The sequence below is a fragment of the Sceloporus occidentalis genome, unplaced genomic scaffold (genome assembly GCF_023333645.1).
Source record: "Sceloporus occidentalis isolate IW3139 unplaced genomic scaffold, rSceOcc1.0.p SCAF_5, whole genome shotgun sequence".
Taxonomy (NCBI): domain Eukaryota; kingdom Metazoa; phylum Chordata; class Lepidosauria; order Squamata; family Phrynosomatidae; genus Sceloporus; species Sceloporus occidentalis.
The window spans coordinates 100,792,091-100,809,764 of record NW_028316985.1 but is presented as its reverse complement, the minus strand read 5'-3'; the positions used below and the strand labels follow the sequence as shown (position 1 = coordinate 100,809,764).

Below are 17,674 nucleotides of genomic sequence, written 5' to 3'. Positions count from 1 at the left end.
TATGGTTTGGTTATTTGTGGTTAAATCAGTTTAGCAGCAGCAGAAACACTGCAATAAGCATGTACTCCACAAGTATTTGGTAAAAACAATTAGATCTGAGCTTCTGGCAAATAAACAGGATACATTGGTAGGTTAAAAGAAACTTACTTTATTGCTCCATCTAGGTTCTACAAAAATAACTACTTGGTAAAGAAAACTATATAGTACTTGGTAGAAGAGTCCCTAGAGCTGACTCTCATGTATGTAAGTAAGAAGAAAACATCTTTAGTAGCACAGCTTGGTGTCTGCATCCATGCTTGGTGAGAGCAGAGAGGAAAGAGAGACCTGAACAAAGGGCAATACATTTTTATTGACCCCTAGAAAGTGAGGGGTATAGGAAGTGACCTCTTCACAAGCACACATATCAGTGTTCCTGCATAGAAGACACCCCCCTTCTCAAGGAAAGACACATAGAGCTACACACAAGCATTGATGCAAATACTCCAACAATATTAAGGCTGGATCAAGCTTGTTTTCTACTGCTCCAGAGACTAGGACACAGAACAATAGATTCAAACTACATGAAAAGAGATTCCACCTCAACATTAAGAAGAATTTCCAGACAGTAAGAGCTGTTCAACAGTGAAATACACTCCCTCGGAGTTTGGTGGAGTCTCCTTTTTGGAGGTTTTGGCTGGATAGCCATCTGTCAGGGGTGCTTTGATTGTGAGTTTCTGCATGGCAGAACAGGGTTAGACTGAATGGCTCTTGTGGTCCCCTCCAGCTCTAGGATTCTATGGCGCGTTACAGACAGCCCAGAAGGGGCAGTCTCGTGCCGCTGCTGGTTGCTGCGTCCGGGAACCACAGCATCCAAACCGCGCGGTTCCCGGATGCAGCAAAGAAGGAGCGCGAAAATCATGCTCCTTCCTCGGCCCCAGAAGAGATGCCATGAGGCGCTAGTCGCGCACTCGCGGCGTCACTTCTGTTGCACGACGTGCAGACGCAGAGCGTCCACTATATCAAAATGGTGGCGGCCGTGTGGAACGGCCGCCGCCATTTTGATGTAGTCATTACGTGCGAAGGGCAAGACACGTCAGGAAGCACCGCCCCTCATGCGTAATCAGGGCGCCTCATGGGCCCATCTGTAACGCGCCTATGAGAGGGACTTACCTCTGAGTAATCTTGTCTCTTTTTTACATATTTTATATATTAGCAGGAGAGATCAATAGTTGTCAAAATATATTGGGGAGAATTTTGTCCCCAGTATTTGTCTTTACTCTGAGCATTTCCTGATGTGCTGTCAAGAACGACTATAATTTTGAAACAACTGCATTTGTAAAATTAGCCCAAATCTTCTTGTTTAGAAAGGTCTTTTGGATCATGAGAATAAAGTTAAATGGTTTTTCAGCATTTTGTAATGTGCTAGCGTATTTGAGTTGCCATCCTATTTTTAGCTGAATGTTCATTATTCTCTGGTTTCTTATTGCTTTTTATGTATTTCGTACAAGATTTTTAGGGGATGGGATTGAGGGGGATTTAACAAATAAGAAAACTAATACAAATAATAATTCTACAGCATTAAAAATGTAGCTGGCTGGTTCAGAGAAAGGACCATAAAATAGAATCATTAACAAAAATTTTGATTTCCTTAGCAACAAGAAAGAAAGTAGGCAAATGCCTTTATTATGACTTGCTGCCAAACAACAAACTCCACAGCCCAGATAGAAACTGCAGTAGTGCAGCTGACACACTGGGAAAAAATCAAACAAAATTAGCATGCCATTGCTTGTGGCCGAACCACTATGCCATTACGGGCGTTTTGCTTGTGTAGTAATTCCATTGGTGTTTTGCATTACATGGTGAAACCATAGGTTCCTTTTAAATAAAGGAATTGCTCAATGCGCCAGAAGGCACATCTGGAGGGAAGAACCAGCAACGTGAAATAATAATAAAAGGAGAGATAACACTGATGGGTGCTGGCTGAGTTCTTTAAAAATGACACTCCTCCTGGAGTTTTTGTTGGAAGATGGTCATTCCAACTATAGGCATCATGTAGATAATGCTACATGGTCTTAAAAACCTCCCCTCCCCTATTTTTTTACTATTGAGTTTAGCTATGAACACATAGGAAGACACACTCATTAGATAAAATATAGAGCAATATAGAGCAAAGTCTGCTGTATTGATCTAAAGTCCAGTAAAGAAACCTGAGATACAATCCATTTTCTTGCCTTCCATGGACATAAACGCCCTGTGTGTATGTAAGAAGATAAGTCTCAGCTTGAATGGCACCTTTTCCCTTCCCACCTTCTCTCCAGTAATGGCTTTTCACAGAATCTGTTGCTTCTACAGGAAGCCATATAGCATGTTGAAGGAGATGGTTGATGTTTTTGCGGAAAGATGAACAAATGCCAACACAGCCCTACTGTCACCCTCCGCTCCTGAGCAGCACATTCACACATGCATGGCTTTTTGTCCTTTGATTTCCATAATTTTTTTAAAAAGCTACATTAATGTTCTTATATAATCAAAAGATACATTTCCTCATTCACTGCCAGTCAGAATTTTATGTCATCTCTATACCTGTTGTTGTTCATACTAGCCAGCCTCAGCAATAGTTAGGGATAGTGGGTATTGTAATGAAAAAACAACCTGGTCGGCGGCCATTTGAAGAAAGGTGATCTAATATGTAGCAATGGTTCTCAAGCATTACTTATGTAAGAAAAGCCGATAATTTAGAGAGTTACTTTTGGATGTCAACCGATCCCTTGGTTTTAACATTATATAATCCATACGAGTGATTACGGATTATGCATTGCCATTGAACCCCCCCCCCCCCCAATGTATTGGTGAGTGAGGAGAGAAACTGACAGATAAAACATTAATCTTGATGAAGACCTCTGGAAAATGTGGAATTGTTAAGAAAGAGTGGTTTATTATCAGTTATACTAAAACAAGAAGTGGCCAAGTTTCAATGGCTTGTTGAGGAACACAGATTAACACTGGATGGCCATGAAATTGAATACTGTACTGTCCATTTGTTAAATATTTGGAGATACACTTTAGTAGGCTATCTTATGGAAGCTTGGTTTAATTACCCCCAATTTACCTCTCTCTAAATAAAGGAGTTTCGTTTTCATATTCTGTCCCTTTATATGTGACCATTGGTAGGTGGTCCATTTCTTGAGGTTTTTATAGATAAAATTGTTGTACAAATATATGGCACTGTGATTCATATATCTGCAGAATTCCCAGAATAAACTGTTGAGAAGCCTCCTGCCTTATCTGAAACTCTAGCTTTACTTCTTGGAGAAAAAGTTGGATCTGCACCTATTGACACTAAGATCAATATGGCATTTTTAGAAGTGTTTATGAGATAACAGAACATAGTTCTGAAGAACTTGGAAAATGCATCTGGACTCAGCTATGGCAATGTCTACTACTGACAAATTTTCTGTACCTGGATACATTTTAAGAGCTGTTCATTCCAGCTAGAGATGATCCATTGTATTGATAAGACTTACATACATGTTGCATTATTATACACAATTTAGGTATTGATTCATTAGGTCTAGCAATGGGATTTAGGACTTGATCACACTGGAATACAAAATTACGTGTCTGTGTGCAAGCTACTATTTGTATAAAAATGAAAAAGGACAAAATGAGAGAATGTGAGAGGGACTGGGAGACCAAAGGCAGGGCCACAGAAATTCAGAAAGTGGACTGCTAATTCTCTAAAAAGTGATATGCGGGCACTTTTTACACAGCTTCCAGCTTATGCTGGAAGCCCCGCACCATTTAATGAATGATGTACGCATGCACACAGCACTTACGATGTCGTGCCGCCACGTGCATGAGCCCCATTATGCTCAATGGGCCTCAAGCATAGGCAAAACTTGGCTTACGCAGCAGGGTCTGAAACTGATCTCCACGTAAGGCAAGGGACCACTGTATCTGAAGCAGAAGCTCTCACATCTTGATTCTTTTCTTCAGCCAAATAAGCATGTACCCTTGAGAAACTATTGTCCTCAGCATGACCTACATTTCCAGCTGGTAAAATCCTCTGGCATTCCCCATGTTGTCATGAAGGAAATTGCAGAAGGCATGTTGAAAAGAAAAATATCTGGTCACCCTAACTTAGCTTCAGGATAAACAAGGGCAAACTCAACAACATAAACATGTGAAATAAGAATAAAAAACCAAACCACTTTAAAACCCAGAAATGTTTCCAATAAGACACTCCCTGAAATTCAGGAACACAAAACCCCCAACAGGGTAAAAATACCCCCAACCTCTTCAGCTTCTTTGATTCTTCTTCCCCATCCCCACTCCCACCAACAACTGGATTCCATCATCATGTCATTTATCCAAAAACGTTGTGGTGGCTGTAGGAGTATGAAACAACTTTTCTCTAACCACTGAAGGAACTTTCCATCTGGTGGAGCAAAGCCATGTGTTCCGCAGGAACTGAATCTTTCTCCAGAACTTGTAAATGTTTTTAGTGACAATCATGGGACAGGCAATCCTCCAGACTGAAGAAATGATTTAGTTTGTGGAATACACCCATAGACTGGAGATGTAAAACCACTAAAAAACGGTCATGCACCCCACCCTGGCTGCACAGACAGCAAAACTAAATGATCACTGGAATATGCCATTTCAGAATGCAGGTAGGAGGTAAAAGGACAGAAGCAGCATGACAAGGAGATCTGCTCTAAGGAAGAAGGGTTTAATGTGGTTGTTTTGTGTGTGCAAGGGTTCTTTTAACAGCCAGAGACATCCAAAACCTATTATCTTTCCCACCACCCCACATGAAGAGATTGATCATGTAATTCAGTAATCCTGCTCTCAAGATACTGTATTAGAGTTTCTACACTTATCCCATGCTAGAGGTAAAATATTTTATACCATCTTAAACTGGAACTTTATTTCCATGAGGGGTTATGCTCTCCAACCAAAGCTAAGTGTGAATGATCCCCTGTGCAGTTCCAAAACCTTGGGCTCCTGCCATTCACCTTTCCCCCTTTCCCCTTGGGTTCTCTTTCTGGATGAGGTTTCAAGGGGTCTCAAGGTGATCCCATGGAAATGTTGTTCAGTGGATTCACTGTGGTAAACATGGCCAAACTCTCTATCAAAACTTAACAAGAGCAGCGTGACACAGCTGTCAATATACTGGGCTAATGCAATGCCTAAATTTAGCTCTGACAATATAGACAAACTTCATAACAACAAAAACATGGAGACCATATGGCTAAACATGAGCGCTTCCTCCCCTGCATGCTTAAAAATATAGTTGTCTGAGGAAGAAATATGTAATTTCAAAACTGTCTTTTTTGTTGGCATAATAGAAATATTACCATAATGTGGAGGTTGATCTTAGGACAAGGCTAGCTCCGCATTTATTCCACCTTCTTAAATAGTGCTTAGACTAAATACCCTAAAGGTACAAAATCCTGTTTGATCTTATAAGCTCAGCAGGTTAGTACTTGGTCAGTTCTGGTTAGTATTTCGATGGGAGACTACCACTGTGCAATTACCAAGTGCTGTGAGCTACATTTCCGAGGAGGGAACTGGCAAAGCCACCTCTGAGTATTTCTTGCCTAAGAAACCCTATGAAGTTCATGGGGTTGCCAGAGTTTGACAGGCAACTTGAAGGCGCGTACACACACACACACACAGGATGCAGCCATCTTCTAGCTGCTATCTTCTGAACTAAACTATTCTTCCCTAGTGCAATTTTATTCTTTATTAATTACACTGTAGTGAATAGGATGAAGCAACCTTTTTCAAGCAGTACAGGTGTCTCTATGTATATGAATAACAAAGGTGAGAATTAACATAAAAATAAAAACTTAATTTTTACCCCGCCTCTCTGTCAAGGGCAATCGAGGCGGCTTACAATTAAAATGACAGCATACATATCCCATATCCCAATCATTCCCTCCCTCCCCTAAAACATCAATTAAACAGAACTAAACATTAAAAGCAATACAATTAAAATAGTCAGGGACGGGCAGATGGGGTACAAGTACTTAGTGAAAGATAGATTCGGTTGGTGGCTGGGTTTGCTATTCAGGAAAGGCCTGCCAGAAGAGATCCATCTTGACAGCCTTTTTAAAGTTGTTCAAGCTGGTAATATGACAGATCTCCTCCAGCAGGCCATTCCATACTCTGGGAGCGGTTGAAGGAAAGGACCTCTGGGAAGCTGCAGTTAACCTGGTCTTAATAGGTTGCAATAAATTCTTCTCAGAGGACCTGAGTGCACAGGGTGGATTATACAGAAGAAGGTTCTTAGATAGGTTGGACCCAAGCCATGTAGGGCTTTAACATTTGGATTGTACAGTGACTTTTTTTAAAAAAAGGAGCCAGGAGAGTATTTCTGTGTGTGATCACTGTGGTTCATTTCAGGTAGAGAGTCTGTAAATAATATTGACTAGCTGCTTTTAATCTTGCATGCATTCTGGCTTCGAAAAGGTTTCTTGTGTGCATAGCTGCATAGAAGACAACAGCTCAGAATCCAAAAGTGTTATTTCTTCATAAACATATGAATGGAGGCTGAGGAGCCTACAGACAAAATGGAAAACCATGGATCGATAAATTTGGAAGGGATGTTCAAAACCAGCACAGATAATTAAAACAATAAAAGAGGTGTTTTCTTACTGATAGCTGCAAGGTTAATTTTTTTTCTTTTGAAGGCATGTTTGCAGGAAGGGCTTGACTGCAACTGTAGGCTTCTAACCAGCTTATTTGGCAGCCCACAGAAATTTCGAGGGTGACATTAATATGAAAGAAGTTATGTTTTCTTTATTGTGAAGTTCAGGCCAAAGAGACACATCAAAAAAGGGGGAAACTACCTATGAAAGCTGTATATATCCCATTATTTTATGCTCCAGATTTTAAAGACCCATCCAATTATGCCAGCCTTTGAATAGTAACATCACTACCTGTCCATTCAGAGTGCTGGCTTTTAACTTTTTAGTGCCAAATGGCTTGGGACCTACATTCCTTCAGAACTGCTATCTGCCACACCAATCTGGCAGAGAATTCTGATCATTCTTAAGATGTTCTTCTTCAGTTCCTTTCATGTTTGTAAGATAGGAAAAAGGCCTTTTTGTTTGTAGGTCCCAGCCTTTAAAACTCTTCCTACACGCAGAATCTGGAAAAAATAATTAAATGGTTAAATATTGGATCCCCCTCTCTAAATGGCTGGATGTCTCATATTGTTTGATTAATGACGTTTATTCAGACACTTCAAAATCCAGGTATTTTAAGTCATTATAATGAAACCTAGTTTAAGGAATAGGGTAGTGCCCTCTCTGACTAATATAATTAGGACAGGAGGGCCTCAAAAGAGCGAGGTTTAGGACCAGAGAAAATGCATGACTAGGCGTGTTCTACTCTGCCTGATGCCTTGGGGATTTTAGGAGGCAAAAATGGAGAATAAGAGGAACTGCCAGGGATGGATTATGGAAACAGGAAAGTGATTTGTTTGCTTGCCAGGAGGCTCTTTGGAAATGTTAGACCCTTTCTGGCTGAAGGCTTATATCCCCATATTAGCCCATTTGGAAGTTTTTGGAGTCTAAGTGGCAAGTGAGGAGGGGAACAAGATTATGAACCTCTTAAATTCATTGTTGGAAGATTTTCAGCATTCTCTCTCGCCCCCTCCCTCTTTGCTATTTAGAGCACGTGAGATTCGGTCACTTCCTTTTAAGAAGTTAGGGCCTGAACAAACAGGCCAAAGTAAAGCTGCTTGAGGTCACTTTGGTGGTATGCACACATCTTAAGAAGCCAGAAGCTGCACCAAAGCTGTGCTTCAGTCCTTATGACTGAAGCATGGCTTTGGTGCAGCTTCCAGCCTCTTAATAATTTAGAGGCTGCTGTGGACCTATGTAATTCAGTGAACTTCCCCCCCTTAAATTATCTTTCTTGACTTCTCACCCATTCTCTCAGATGTAGGCTCCACTGAAGTTCTGAATGGCTTACTTCCAGGTGAAAAGGTACAGGATTTCTTGATCAATTTCCAAGAAGCTCGCTTTTTATAGGTGACAAAAGGAGGAGCCAGAGGTCTTATGATTTGGCCAGAGAGTAGATGTTTTGGGGCAATATTCATGTATTCAACTGCCCCTGGTCTACTTTAGTTCCTTCTTGAATTTCAGTGCCCTCTTAATTTAGTCCTGTAGTCGTGTAGTCCTATATTCCTATATAGGCTACTTACGTGTAAATATATTCCCCAGAATTTTACTGAAAAATATAAATCATATCAAAGCCTAATATCTTTGGATAGTTAGTGTTAGAAAGCATGAAAACATGGTTGATCAAGCTTTCTAATACATAAAATAATATTGTACAGAATTAATATTGTAAGCAGTATTCAAATGTTTTCATTAAAACATTAATCCAAAAACAACACCTGGTTTAAACCAATAACAACAACAACAACAACAACAAACTCTTAAAAAAACAACTCCCCCCCATCCTAACAGGTAGTTTATTGTGGCACCAGAGCTCCCTGACCGAGAAGGCTAAATGTCTCACAAAACTATAGTTTCCAGAATTTCCTAGTATTGAGCCAGGGCACTTAAAACAGTCTCAAACTGGATTATTTCTGCAGTGTGTTTTGGACCTAAATCAACTCAAACATTTCAAACATTTAATTCTTTATTGAGTTTTAAACTAACAAGATATTCAAAGGGTGAATGAACAGTGTACATGTTGGCAGGTCTGGGAGAAGATGGAGAGAGGAGAGAGATACAGACCAGTTAAAAAATTTAAATGAATACGTTGCAAGATCTCATGCTCTAGGAGTTTCCAAATGTGTTGGATTTCCACAATTCCTAGCAAATAATCATAGCATATGATTTGCAGTCCATGTAAGACAAGCGCTCAATTTTGAAAGGCAAATTCAAAACCAAAAAGGAGCACTTTGGAAGGAACTAATAATAAAATGTGCCCCTTGAGGGGAAATGGAGACAACCCCATGCTATTCTCTGCAAATCCCATCTAGATGGCATTGGAGGTAGCAGCTTAGTTTTGAGCCTCACAGCTCATTTAATCTATTGCTTGTTTTTATTGTTTTATTGCCTTCTTGCTTGTTTATTTTACTGTTGTTTTTATGGATTTAATCATTTAATTGACTTTTAAGCGACAAGATAAAGATTAACAAGTGACTACTAAGTTGTTCTCCCCTTGTGAGCTCCGAACTCTCCAACTTTCAGTTTGAATATCTGAGCCACTAAATGAAAGAGTAAAAGACCCTGGTGATATGCATGAGAATCTCACATTTTATTTCAGATAACAAAGAAAGAAAACGGATATTCACACTGGAGATAAGATATATTTGTCGCCCGAACTTCTGGTGGTTTGTGCTTTGCTTTACTGCTGTTTGCTTTTGTTCTATGACTAATATTAATGTTGCTGGGTCAAGCTCAAAGGTGCAACTATTGAAAGAAGATGACCTGCAGTGGCTTTGTTTGCTAACTGGAGTGACTGAGTTCCTGTTGCTGGTAATGAGTCAAAAAGGAAAATGAAGAGGATTCTTAGGACTCTTGGGAGACAGATGGAGAGGACCTGCTATTGATATGCTATGATTATTATCAATAGTAGCTTGTAATTATTATTTCAGTATTGATTTGTTTTCTCAGTTTTTGCCTCTTTTGGGAGGGACCTTGTCATTTCCAGGCTACCAGATATTTGGGAGGTTTAAATGTTCTGCAGGCATCGGATCCCATCTGATCTTGGAAGCAAAGTAGGATCAGTGCTGGTTAGCACTTGGATGGGAGACTGTCAATGAATACCAAGTGATGTAGGCCATATTTTAGAAGGAAGAAAAGTATTCCTTACCTAATAAAAGTCTGTGAAATGAATGGGGTTGTCACATGTCAACAGAAGAGCTGAATGTGCTTGCATGCACATACATTGAGAGTTCATGAAGAATTATTTTCTAGTTAAGAATAGATTGTAAGTTTTCAATTTTAATTGCTGCTCAAGTAGCTGTGAAAGACAGAGAGGCGTAGATCCTTTAATGATCCAGTCTTTAATGATTTTGTGTCCTCTAAAGGAGAAGAGGGCCAGATGGTGTTTACTATTCTAGTTGGAAACATGTTTCCAGTCCTAGCTGGTGATAATAAATCTCTAGCTAATGATGGGGACCTGCTGAAAATCCCCTAGGCCCATTTCCACTGATATGTCACATATAGAATTTTTAGCAAATCAGTCTTTTGGGGTGGCTAAAATGATGCAGAATGTTCATCATGAACTAGGAGAAATTGTGGTAACTCCTAACCATTTGGTCTCTCTTGTCTCAAATAAAAAATTAGATAATGGCAATCCAACTGCTCTTAATCAGCTTCAACACTCCCTCACTCCACTTTCCCTGCACTCCATGTTTCTACAGTGGAGGGAGCATTCATTGAAGGGCACAGAATACCATCCACTTGTACGGTAATTTCAAGTTGTTTGAAATATGTTTTCTTTTAAAAGTGGTATGCCATGCTGAGATTTAGTTTCAGTAGTTTAAATACCATTTTAATTGCTGGGGCAAATCCCATCACTTGCTTTCACACTAATGAATTAAGTAACACAGTTAACTCCCATCACTTGCTTTCACACTAATGAATTAAGTAACACAGTTAACCAAATTAAATAATTCTAAGTATCATCATTAACAGCAACAAATTAATATCCCAAACCATAATGGACAACATTGACAAACTTTTAAATCTAATGGTCTAAGCCCTGCACAAAGGAGAATTGTCAAAATACGGTATTTCTCTTACCAGCTGAAGATGTTTTTATTTACTTGGGCTTCTAGATCTTTTAGTCTTTTACACTAATTTTATGTAGCTTATGACAGTTTTCTTAGCATTTGACTTTCCTGGTGTTGTCAGGTTAAGCATACACTACTCTGGAAGTCTTCAGATTAAACTGTGATATTAAACTCTTGTGGAGCCTGAGTATTTCCTGACAGGAGGGAAATCAATTTGTGAAGCTGATAATTAAGTCCTCTCATCCCAGGAATATGGAGGTTGACCATCCTTGGTGTAGTGGTTCCTGGAGGACTGAGTCCTCAGTCTTGTCTGTTAAATAAGGTATTAACATGCAGAGTAATTTGTTTTAAAGGACTGACAATGAAGGACAAAAAGAATATCCATGTCCATTACACCAAAGAGAGTCAATCAGACAGCCTGGGACCAATCATCCCAAGTACAAATTCCTGAAAGCTTGAGCTGCTCAGCACTTGTCAAAGCATTCCAGGCGTCCTCTAAGAGGTGTCACTGCCCTTTATAAACTACATAACAGCCTTGTCAATGCAGCCCTCTGGATTCTGGGGTTTCTATTTTGCCACCTATTCCTGGCGTCTCCCCAGGGGATCCACTAAACAAGCCTGAAGTTTTTAAACAAACAAGAGTTTAATTGAGAAGCCCACGCAGAGAGAGAAAGAACCAGCCAGCCAATTGGAATTAATAAAAAAAGAGAGAACATATTTAGGAGGGGTTCATAAAAGACGGGAAGGAGGATAAGGGCCTCAAGAAGACGTCATACCTGTAAGCACAGTATTACTCCTTTCATAAGATCCCCTTGATGAAATGTGTAGGATTTGACTGCACCCTGTGAAGAACACTTTTTCCCAACAAGCTGTTCCCAGGGTGTTGAAAAGCTATCATTCATAAAAAATTATTGAGGGGGAAGGAGGTAGCAAAGGCGAGTTCAGAAGGCCACCGGCTCCAGTGGAAATAACAGAATAAGGCCCTCTGTAAAGCAGGCACCTGTTTTGCAGCCTCCACAATAGTTTAACTAGAAAGCTTAAGTCTTAAACAGGAGGGGAACAGAAAGAAATAACTTGAAAAGAGTTGTTGTTCTTATATCAAAATACAAGTTTTTAACCCACAGAATGTTGCATCATACAGGATAAGTCCACTCTATACTGAAAAGATATGTAATTTGCAATGATGAAATAGATGCACATACAATGTGCATGCAAAAAAGTACAGAATCCAGTCAAATAGTAAACCTATTCTGTTAATTTCAATGGGATTAAAGTATGATTAACTATAGTTTCAATCCACCCCAGTGTTTTAGTATGGAGTGCAATTTATAGATTATGATGAATTTTGTTGGGCATTTCCTCTTTTGCCATGATGTGATCTAGCACTGGAATACAACACACAACTGTTGAATAAAATAAATCAGCATTTTGAGTGAAATCAATGTGTGTGGTATATTACAGAATACAGGAGCACAAGGCCTTTCTTTGAGGAATGAAATCTTAATTATCAAAAAGAAATAAGTATGAATATTTGTAAGGTGTTCCTAGATTACTTTTTTCAGTATACACGTTCAATGATCAAGGGAACAACCCCCCCCCTCAAAAAACCTAATCAACATTTTTGTAGATTTAACTTCTTAAAAGTTTGTAACATGTAAACAATGTCCCTTCTAACTTTATAGATATAATGGGAGAGTTGTATGTGTATATCTTTCTCCTAATAAAGTGTAAGGTCCTTTCTCTATTGTTTTAACAAAAAGTGGGGTATAATTAAAAGTTTTATTATTGTGAAGTTTTATTATTATTTTATTATATAGCAGGATGAGCTCTTGCAATTTGTAAAATAGAAAATATTATAGCAAAATACACAGATAATGGCAGTATAGTGCCTATTTATTATCATTTAATTATTAATGCAACTGAATATCATTGTATATAATGTGAAGCAACATATTGGGGAAGATTTCTGTTCCCCATGATTAACTAAAATTGTATGCCTTTCAGAACTTTGAACAGCTCTTAAAATATAATTGCTTGTACTTTATGGAATTCAAATGTTGATTCAGATATGGAATTCAGACTATTATTTTGACTATTTATTATGTTTGATTTTGCATGTATTTTCATGTACATTCACAATGTTTTTTAGAGTACAGATTCATGCAGAACAACTGAAATGAAAGCGGAATTCATTCTGACAAACAAACAATCATTTGGATATATTAAGAAATATTGGGGCAGGACATACTGTACATATCAAAAATATATGTTTTGGCCATTTTTGCTTTAGGAATGCTAATGTACTATGGACTGATGTAATAAAATGTAATGAAAGAGACATCACAAGTGAGCTAGAGAGAAGATATCTCTTGGACCCCATGATTCAAAAGCTACTAAAAGGCACAGCATGCAATTCATTTACAGAGTTTATTCCTGTCACAAATTAAAACATATGTGCGTGCACACACACACAGTCACCCATTATCATTAAAATCCTGATCAACTTTTTTTAAAGAATGGAGAAAAGAAAATTGATTTATTTTATTTATAAACTCTTAAAACCAGTAAGATTGCCACAAGATTTGATCCAACAACTTTTTTTACCCCTTTCAAACACATTTTAATCACCAGTTAATGCCCTCTAGCATGCAAAACACACCCCACAGAAGTCTTCACTGGAGGACAGGGGAACTGTTTTGCTTAAATCATTAATCCATTCTACCAAACTGAAAGCCAGCCACTCTCAATAGAGTCACCAGTACGTTTTCTCCTGTGAAACTTGCAAATTTCCCTTTGGAATTCAAATGACAAAATAAAGATCTATTATGTATTTACAACAGATGGGAAAATGCACCAAAACCAGAACTTATTTACATGTATTTGTTGCTGCTCATTGTTCTCTGATGGGTATGGTTATATTTCTCTAGTAACCAACCTTACTTGAAAGCACTGATACAATGGGAAAAAAAGGCAAGCTCATAGTACATTAAACTTAGTGCACACAATTTTAACGCTGTATGCAAAGCTTCTTTGCATTTTTTTCCTGCCCTCCGAGGGTTCATAGCTGACCTAATACTGAGCCAGCTCCTCACTGATCTATCAAAACGCTGAACAGTGATAGATGATGAGTGACAGATAGATGAGGGATAGATAATATTTACTTTTGATATGGTTTTGCTGAAATATGTCTGTCACTGTAATTGTGCCTGGCTAGATGTTTATTCCTCCGTAAGGCCAAACACAAAGAAATTGTAGTAGCATTGAATAATCTCATTTTAAATAAGATTTGGTTTTAGAAGTTCTTAGGTTTGACAACTGAAGTGTGCATATAATGAAATCAGGAATAAATCTGTTGTGGTTTTTGTTTTTGATCCCAAGACAGACAATCTGGGGCACAGGGAGTTAACTGACCACTGTCTCTCTCCCACCCATCCAATTCATGCCACATTCCAGAGTGGCAGAGTTCAACAACAATACAGAATAGTATCCAAAATAGTGAGGCAGATCCTTCCATTCTTCTGTCTCTCTTGAATTAATTAATTGGAAATGAGTTCTGTCAATGTTTTGGAAAGGCAGAGAATGAAAAGAAATGGCTAGAATTAATCACAGTGAGAAACGACCTCTTAAGTTTTCAAGAGTTTAGAGAAAGCCACGAGAAGAAAAATAAATAAGTAAAAGAAAAGAAACATAAGATGATTTACTAAGAGAATGAAAAAACCTCATGCGAACACCATGTTCTTCAGAAAGAGAGACGGGACAGAGCGATATAACACTATAATGCCAGTGCTGGTATTTAATTCATTTTTTCAAAAGTAAATTATAGAAAAAGAATATGAGACAGAATATGTATAGGTTGCTATTTAATGTATTAACAATACATATACATACAGAGTTTGATGGATTTTGCATTTTGCATTTGATGGAGTGTGTCATTTAATGTGCAATAAGCAACACGAACAGGATTTCTAATGGTTAAGACACATTAGGGCACATTCAGCTATCTTTTAGAAGAGGGATATTATCACCAAACATCATTCCTGATTCATGCTTTATCTCTGCTTCCAAAGTTTTCCCCTTCCAAAAGTGGGATGGGAGGGAATGATAGGTATTTGTACAAGGGAAAACTCACCTTTCTGCATATGGATCAGACACATAAGACCTGGAGGAAGCTTCGAAGGAAGTGGGGCCACATGTGCATCTTTTGTTGTAGCATTAGGAAAACACATTAAGTCCTGTTGAGGTGCTACCAACAAGGTTTTCTTAATCACTGCATCTTTCACATTCATCACACTGAACCAATTGCATTTCATTGTCATTTTCCCTATGTGGAAAGCAACATTTCTGAAGAGAGGTTCCTATTCACAAAGAGTCTTTCAATGCAAGCAAGATTTATGTTTTTCTAGGATGCTGGATCACATGGAGAATTACCACACAAGCAAGAACCTCTCCTCTTCATTATCTCTAAAACATTATCAGTAAAAGATCTAGAATTTAGGATCCGCAGTTCACTTACCACTTTTATAAAATCCAGAAAGGGTCAAGGGGTTTAATTAGTTTTGGGACTGTATGAACCAGTGCCACTCCACTGATAAAGTGCTCTTTCAATGGCTGAAGACCCTGTCAGCAGAATGAGGAGACCATCTGCCACACTTTTCCCAATCCACTGGAGCAGATTTCAATGGAGAAATGAACAAAGTGTGAAGAATAGAGAACCAGTAAAAAATGTCTCCCTTTTTGTTTCATTGGTGAAAGTCTCTCCTGGATTCCATTGAATGACACCCTAAGATACCATAATATAACATTACTTCAACAAACAGATTTTTGATGATGCTGAAAGTTTTATACCTGTAGTATATTGATGTCATATGTGAAGGTGAACATCTTTGACATTTTAACTATTTATTGATTTGGCATCTTTCTGGCAGATTTCAAAACTAGCTTCTGGCCATGTTGCTCAACTTCCATTCCCATGCTTTCAAGAACAGAATTGTCGGCCAGTCCTTGCTGCTTCATCTGTGCAATGAGCTCCTGGTTTCTCTCATTCCGTTCAGTGAGGTTGCGGATTGTGTATACCGCCCATTGGCTTACAACTATTTAATACAGTTAAGGAATTTCTACTATGTTTGTTTTAATGTAAAATATATATAGCATATGAAATAGATTAATAAATATTGGTATTTCAGTTAATTTTAACAGACAAGTCATCTCAATAATACAATTGAATCCATTCACTTTAATACTATACTGTGTGGAAAAGTAAATTCAAATATTAGAAAAGAAACAGATTATGATTCTGCTGTTTTACTACGTTTTTTAACTTTTCACACTGAAAATGCATGAAGATCACACAACCATGTGGGTAATTAAAATCGATATCAAATGCTTAACCATACAAATAGGATCATTAGAAAATAAAAGTGGTTTCATTCAAGAAGGATCCATTTCCAGAAATCAGATAACATTTTAGAACTTAGATGGAAGGTTTAATTTATGAAAGGAGAGGTGCAGAGCAACCCTATTCATGTCTACTGAAAAGGTATGCTCCACTGAGTTCAGAGGGATTAGGATTCCTATGTAGGCGTGTATAGCATGGTTGGGAATCATGCAACCTTCCAGATGTTATAGGACTCTAAATTCCAGAAGCCTCAGCAACAATTGCCAATAGTATGAAATGACAGGATTCAACAACTTCTCGATGGCTGTATAATTTCTACACCTTATGTATAGGATTACAGATGTAGATATATATTTAAAAAATCTGAACATAATCAATTTTATTGTAATGTTTAAACAGCATATTTTTTCTATTTCAACAAATTATATTATGTATAATTATATTTATACTTATTGCTTATTTCATGTTTAAGTTACTTAGTTTCACCTTGAGATGTACTACTTCCACAAAATGTAAATCTTATAATAAAATTAAAGTTTTAAATCCCTATAATGGAAGATAATTTTTTTCTAAGAAAATAACAAGTAACAGCCTGAAACAATCTATTCTTCTTTCATGGTGGTCCCCCTTCAAGCAAACTCTACGACAAACACTAGATCAAGGTTTAACAATTCCCATTATCACTGATAAACTATGTTTCTGAGGACTACATTATAACCATTCAACAACCAAGGTGCTATGACACAAAAATGTAATTGCTCTCAATACACCTATAGAACAGACAAGGAATTCTGACTCACACCATGCAAGAGCGGAGTGCCTGTAGGGCACCAATTATCTGTGACATGTAGCTTCACATCCAGGAGAAAGTTAAGTATAATTTATTCATAGCCTTCATATTTTCTTGCTAGGTTAAATATGGCTATTTGTCTGGAGGGCAAAGGAGAAGCTGTCTGGAGTCTAGGTGAAGCAAGAATGCCATCTAAAATTATTACAAAGCCTGTAGGAATTATGGAATAGATATTGGTCAACATAGATTGCTTTTTGCATACCCTTTCTAAATATAATAAAACACTCAGTTCATGTTGGATCTTTGAGAATACTCAACCATTCATTTATACTGTACATTTACCAAAACACTCCCAAACCAAATACATAGAGCACTTCCAAAGAAGTACTACTATAATAATCAATGTAGAAAAATAAAGATGGCAACAATAACAACAACAACAACAACAACAAAGAACACAAGATCTGTTTCAGAAGTTCCAAGAAATCAAAGCGAAATTTAAATCAGGAGTGGCGATGTTATATGAACAGCAGATGAACACATTACATGAACAAGTAGAAATAAAAAGCCAATGGTCACTATACACTGAAGAACTATATAAAAGGAATGAAAGGATAACCTTTCATCTTACCACAGATAATTTATGTAACATTAGACAATGAAGAAACTAAAACAGTTCAAGATTTTCCATAGCTTGGCTCAGTCATTATAATCAGAATGGAGATTTCAGTCAAGAAATCAA

At 37.9% G+C, this 17,674-nt stretch overlaps 1 protein-coding gene across 3 annotated transcripts in view; it reads right to left on the bottom strand.

Moving 5' to 3' along the window:
• Positions 1-17,674, bottom strand: part of ATXN10 (ataxin 10) — an 89,304-nt gene that overhangs the window by 3,395 nt on the left and 68,235 nt on the right. For 2 of the 3 annotated variants that reach the window (XM_089524893.1, XM_089524894.1), the window contains one exon: positions 12,991-15,837. In XM_089524893.1, coding sequence (XP_089381019.1) covers positions 15,647-15,837 — 191 coding nt within the window. In that variant the 3' untranslated portion in view covers positions 12,991-15,646. Of the gene's footprint in view, positions 1-12,990; positions 15,838-17,674 lie in introns of those variants that run through there. The other variant, XR_016281275.1, reaches the window with a different exon arrangement.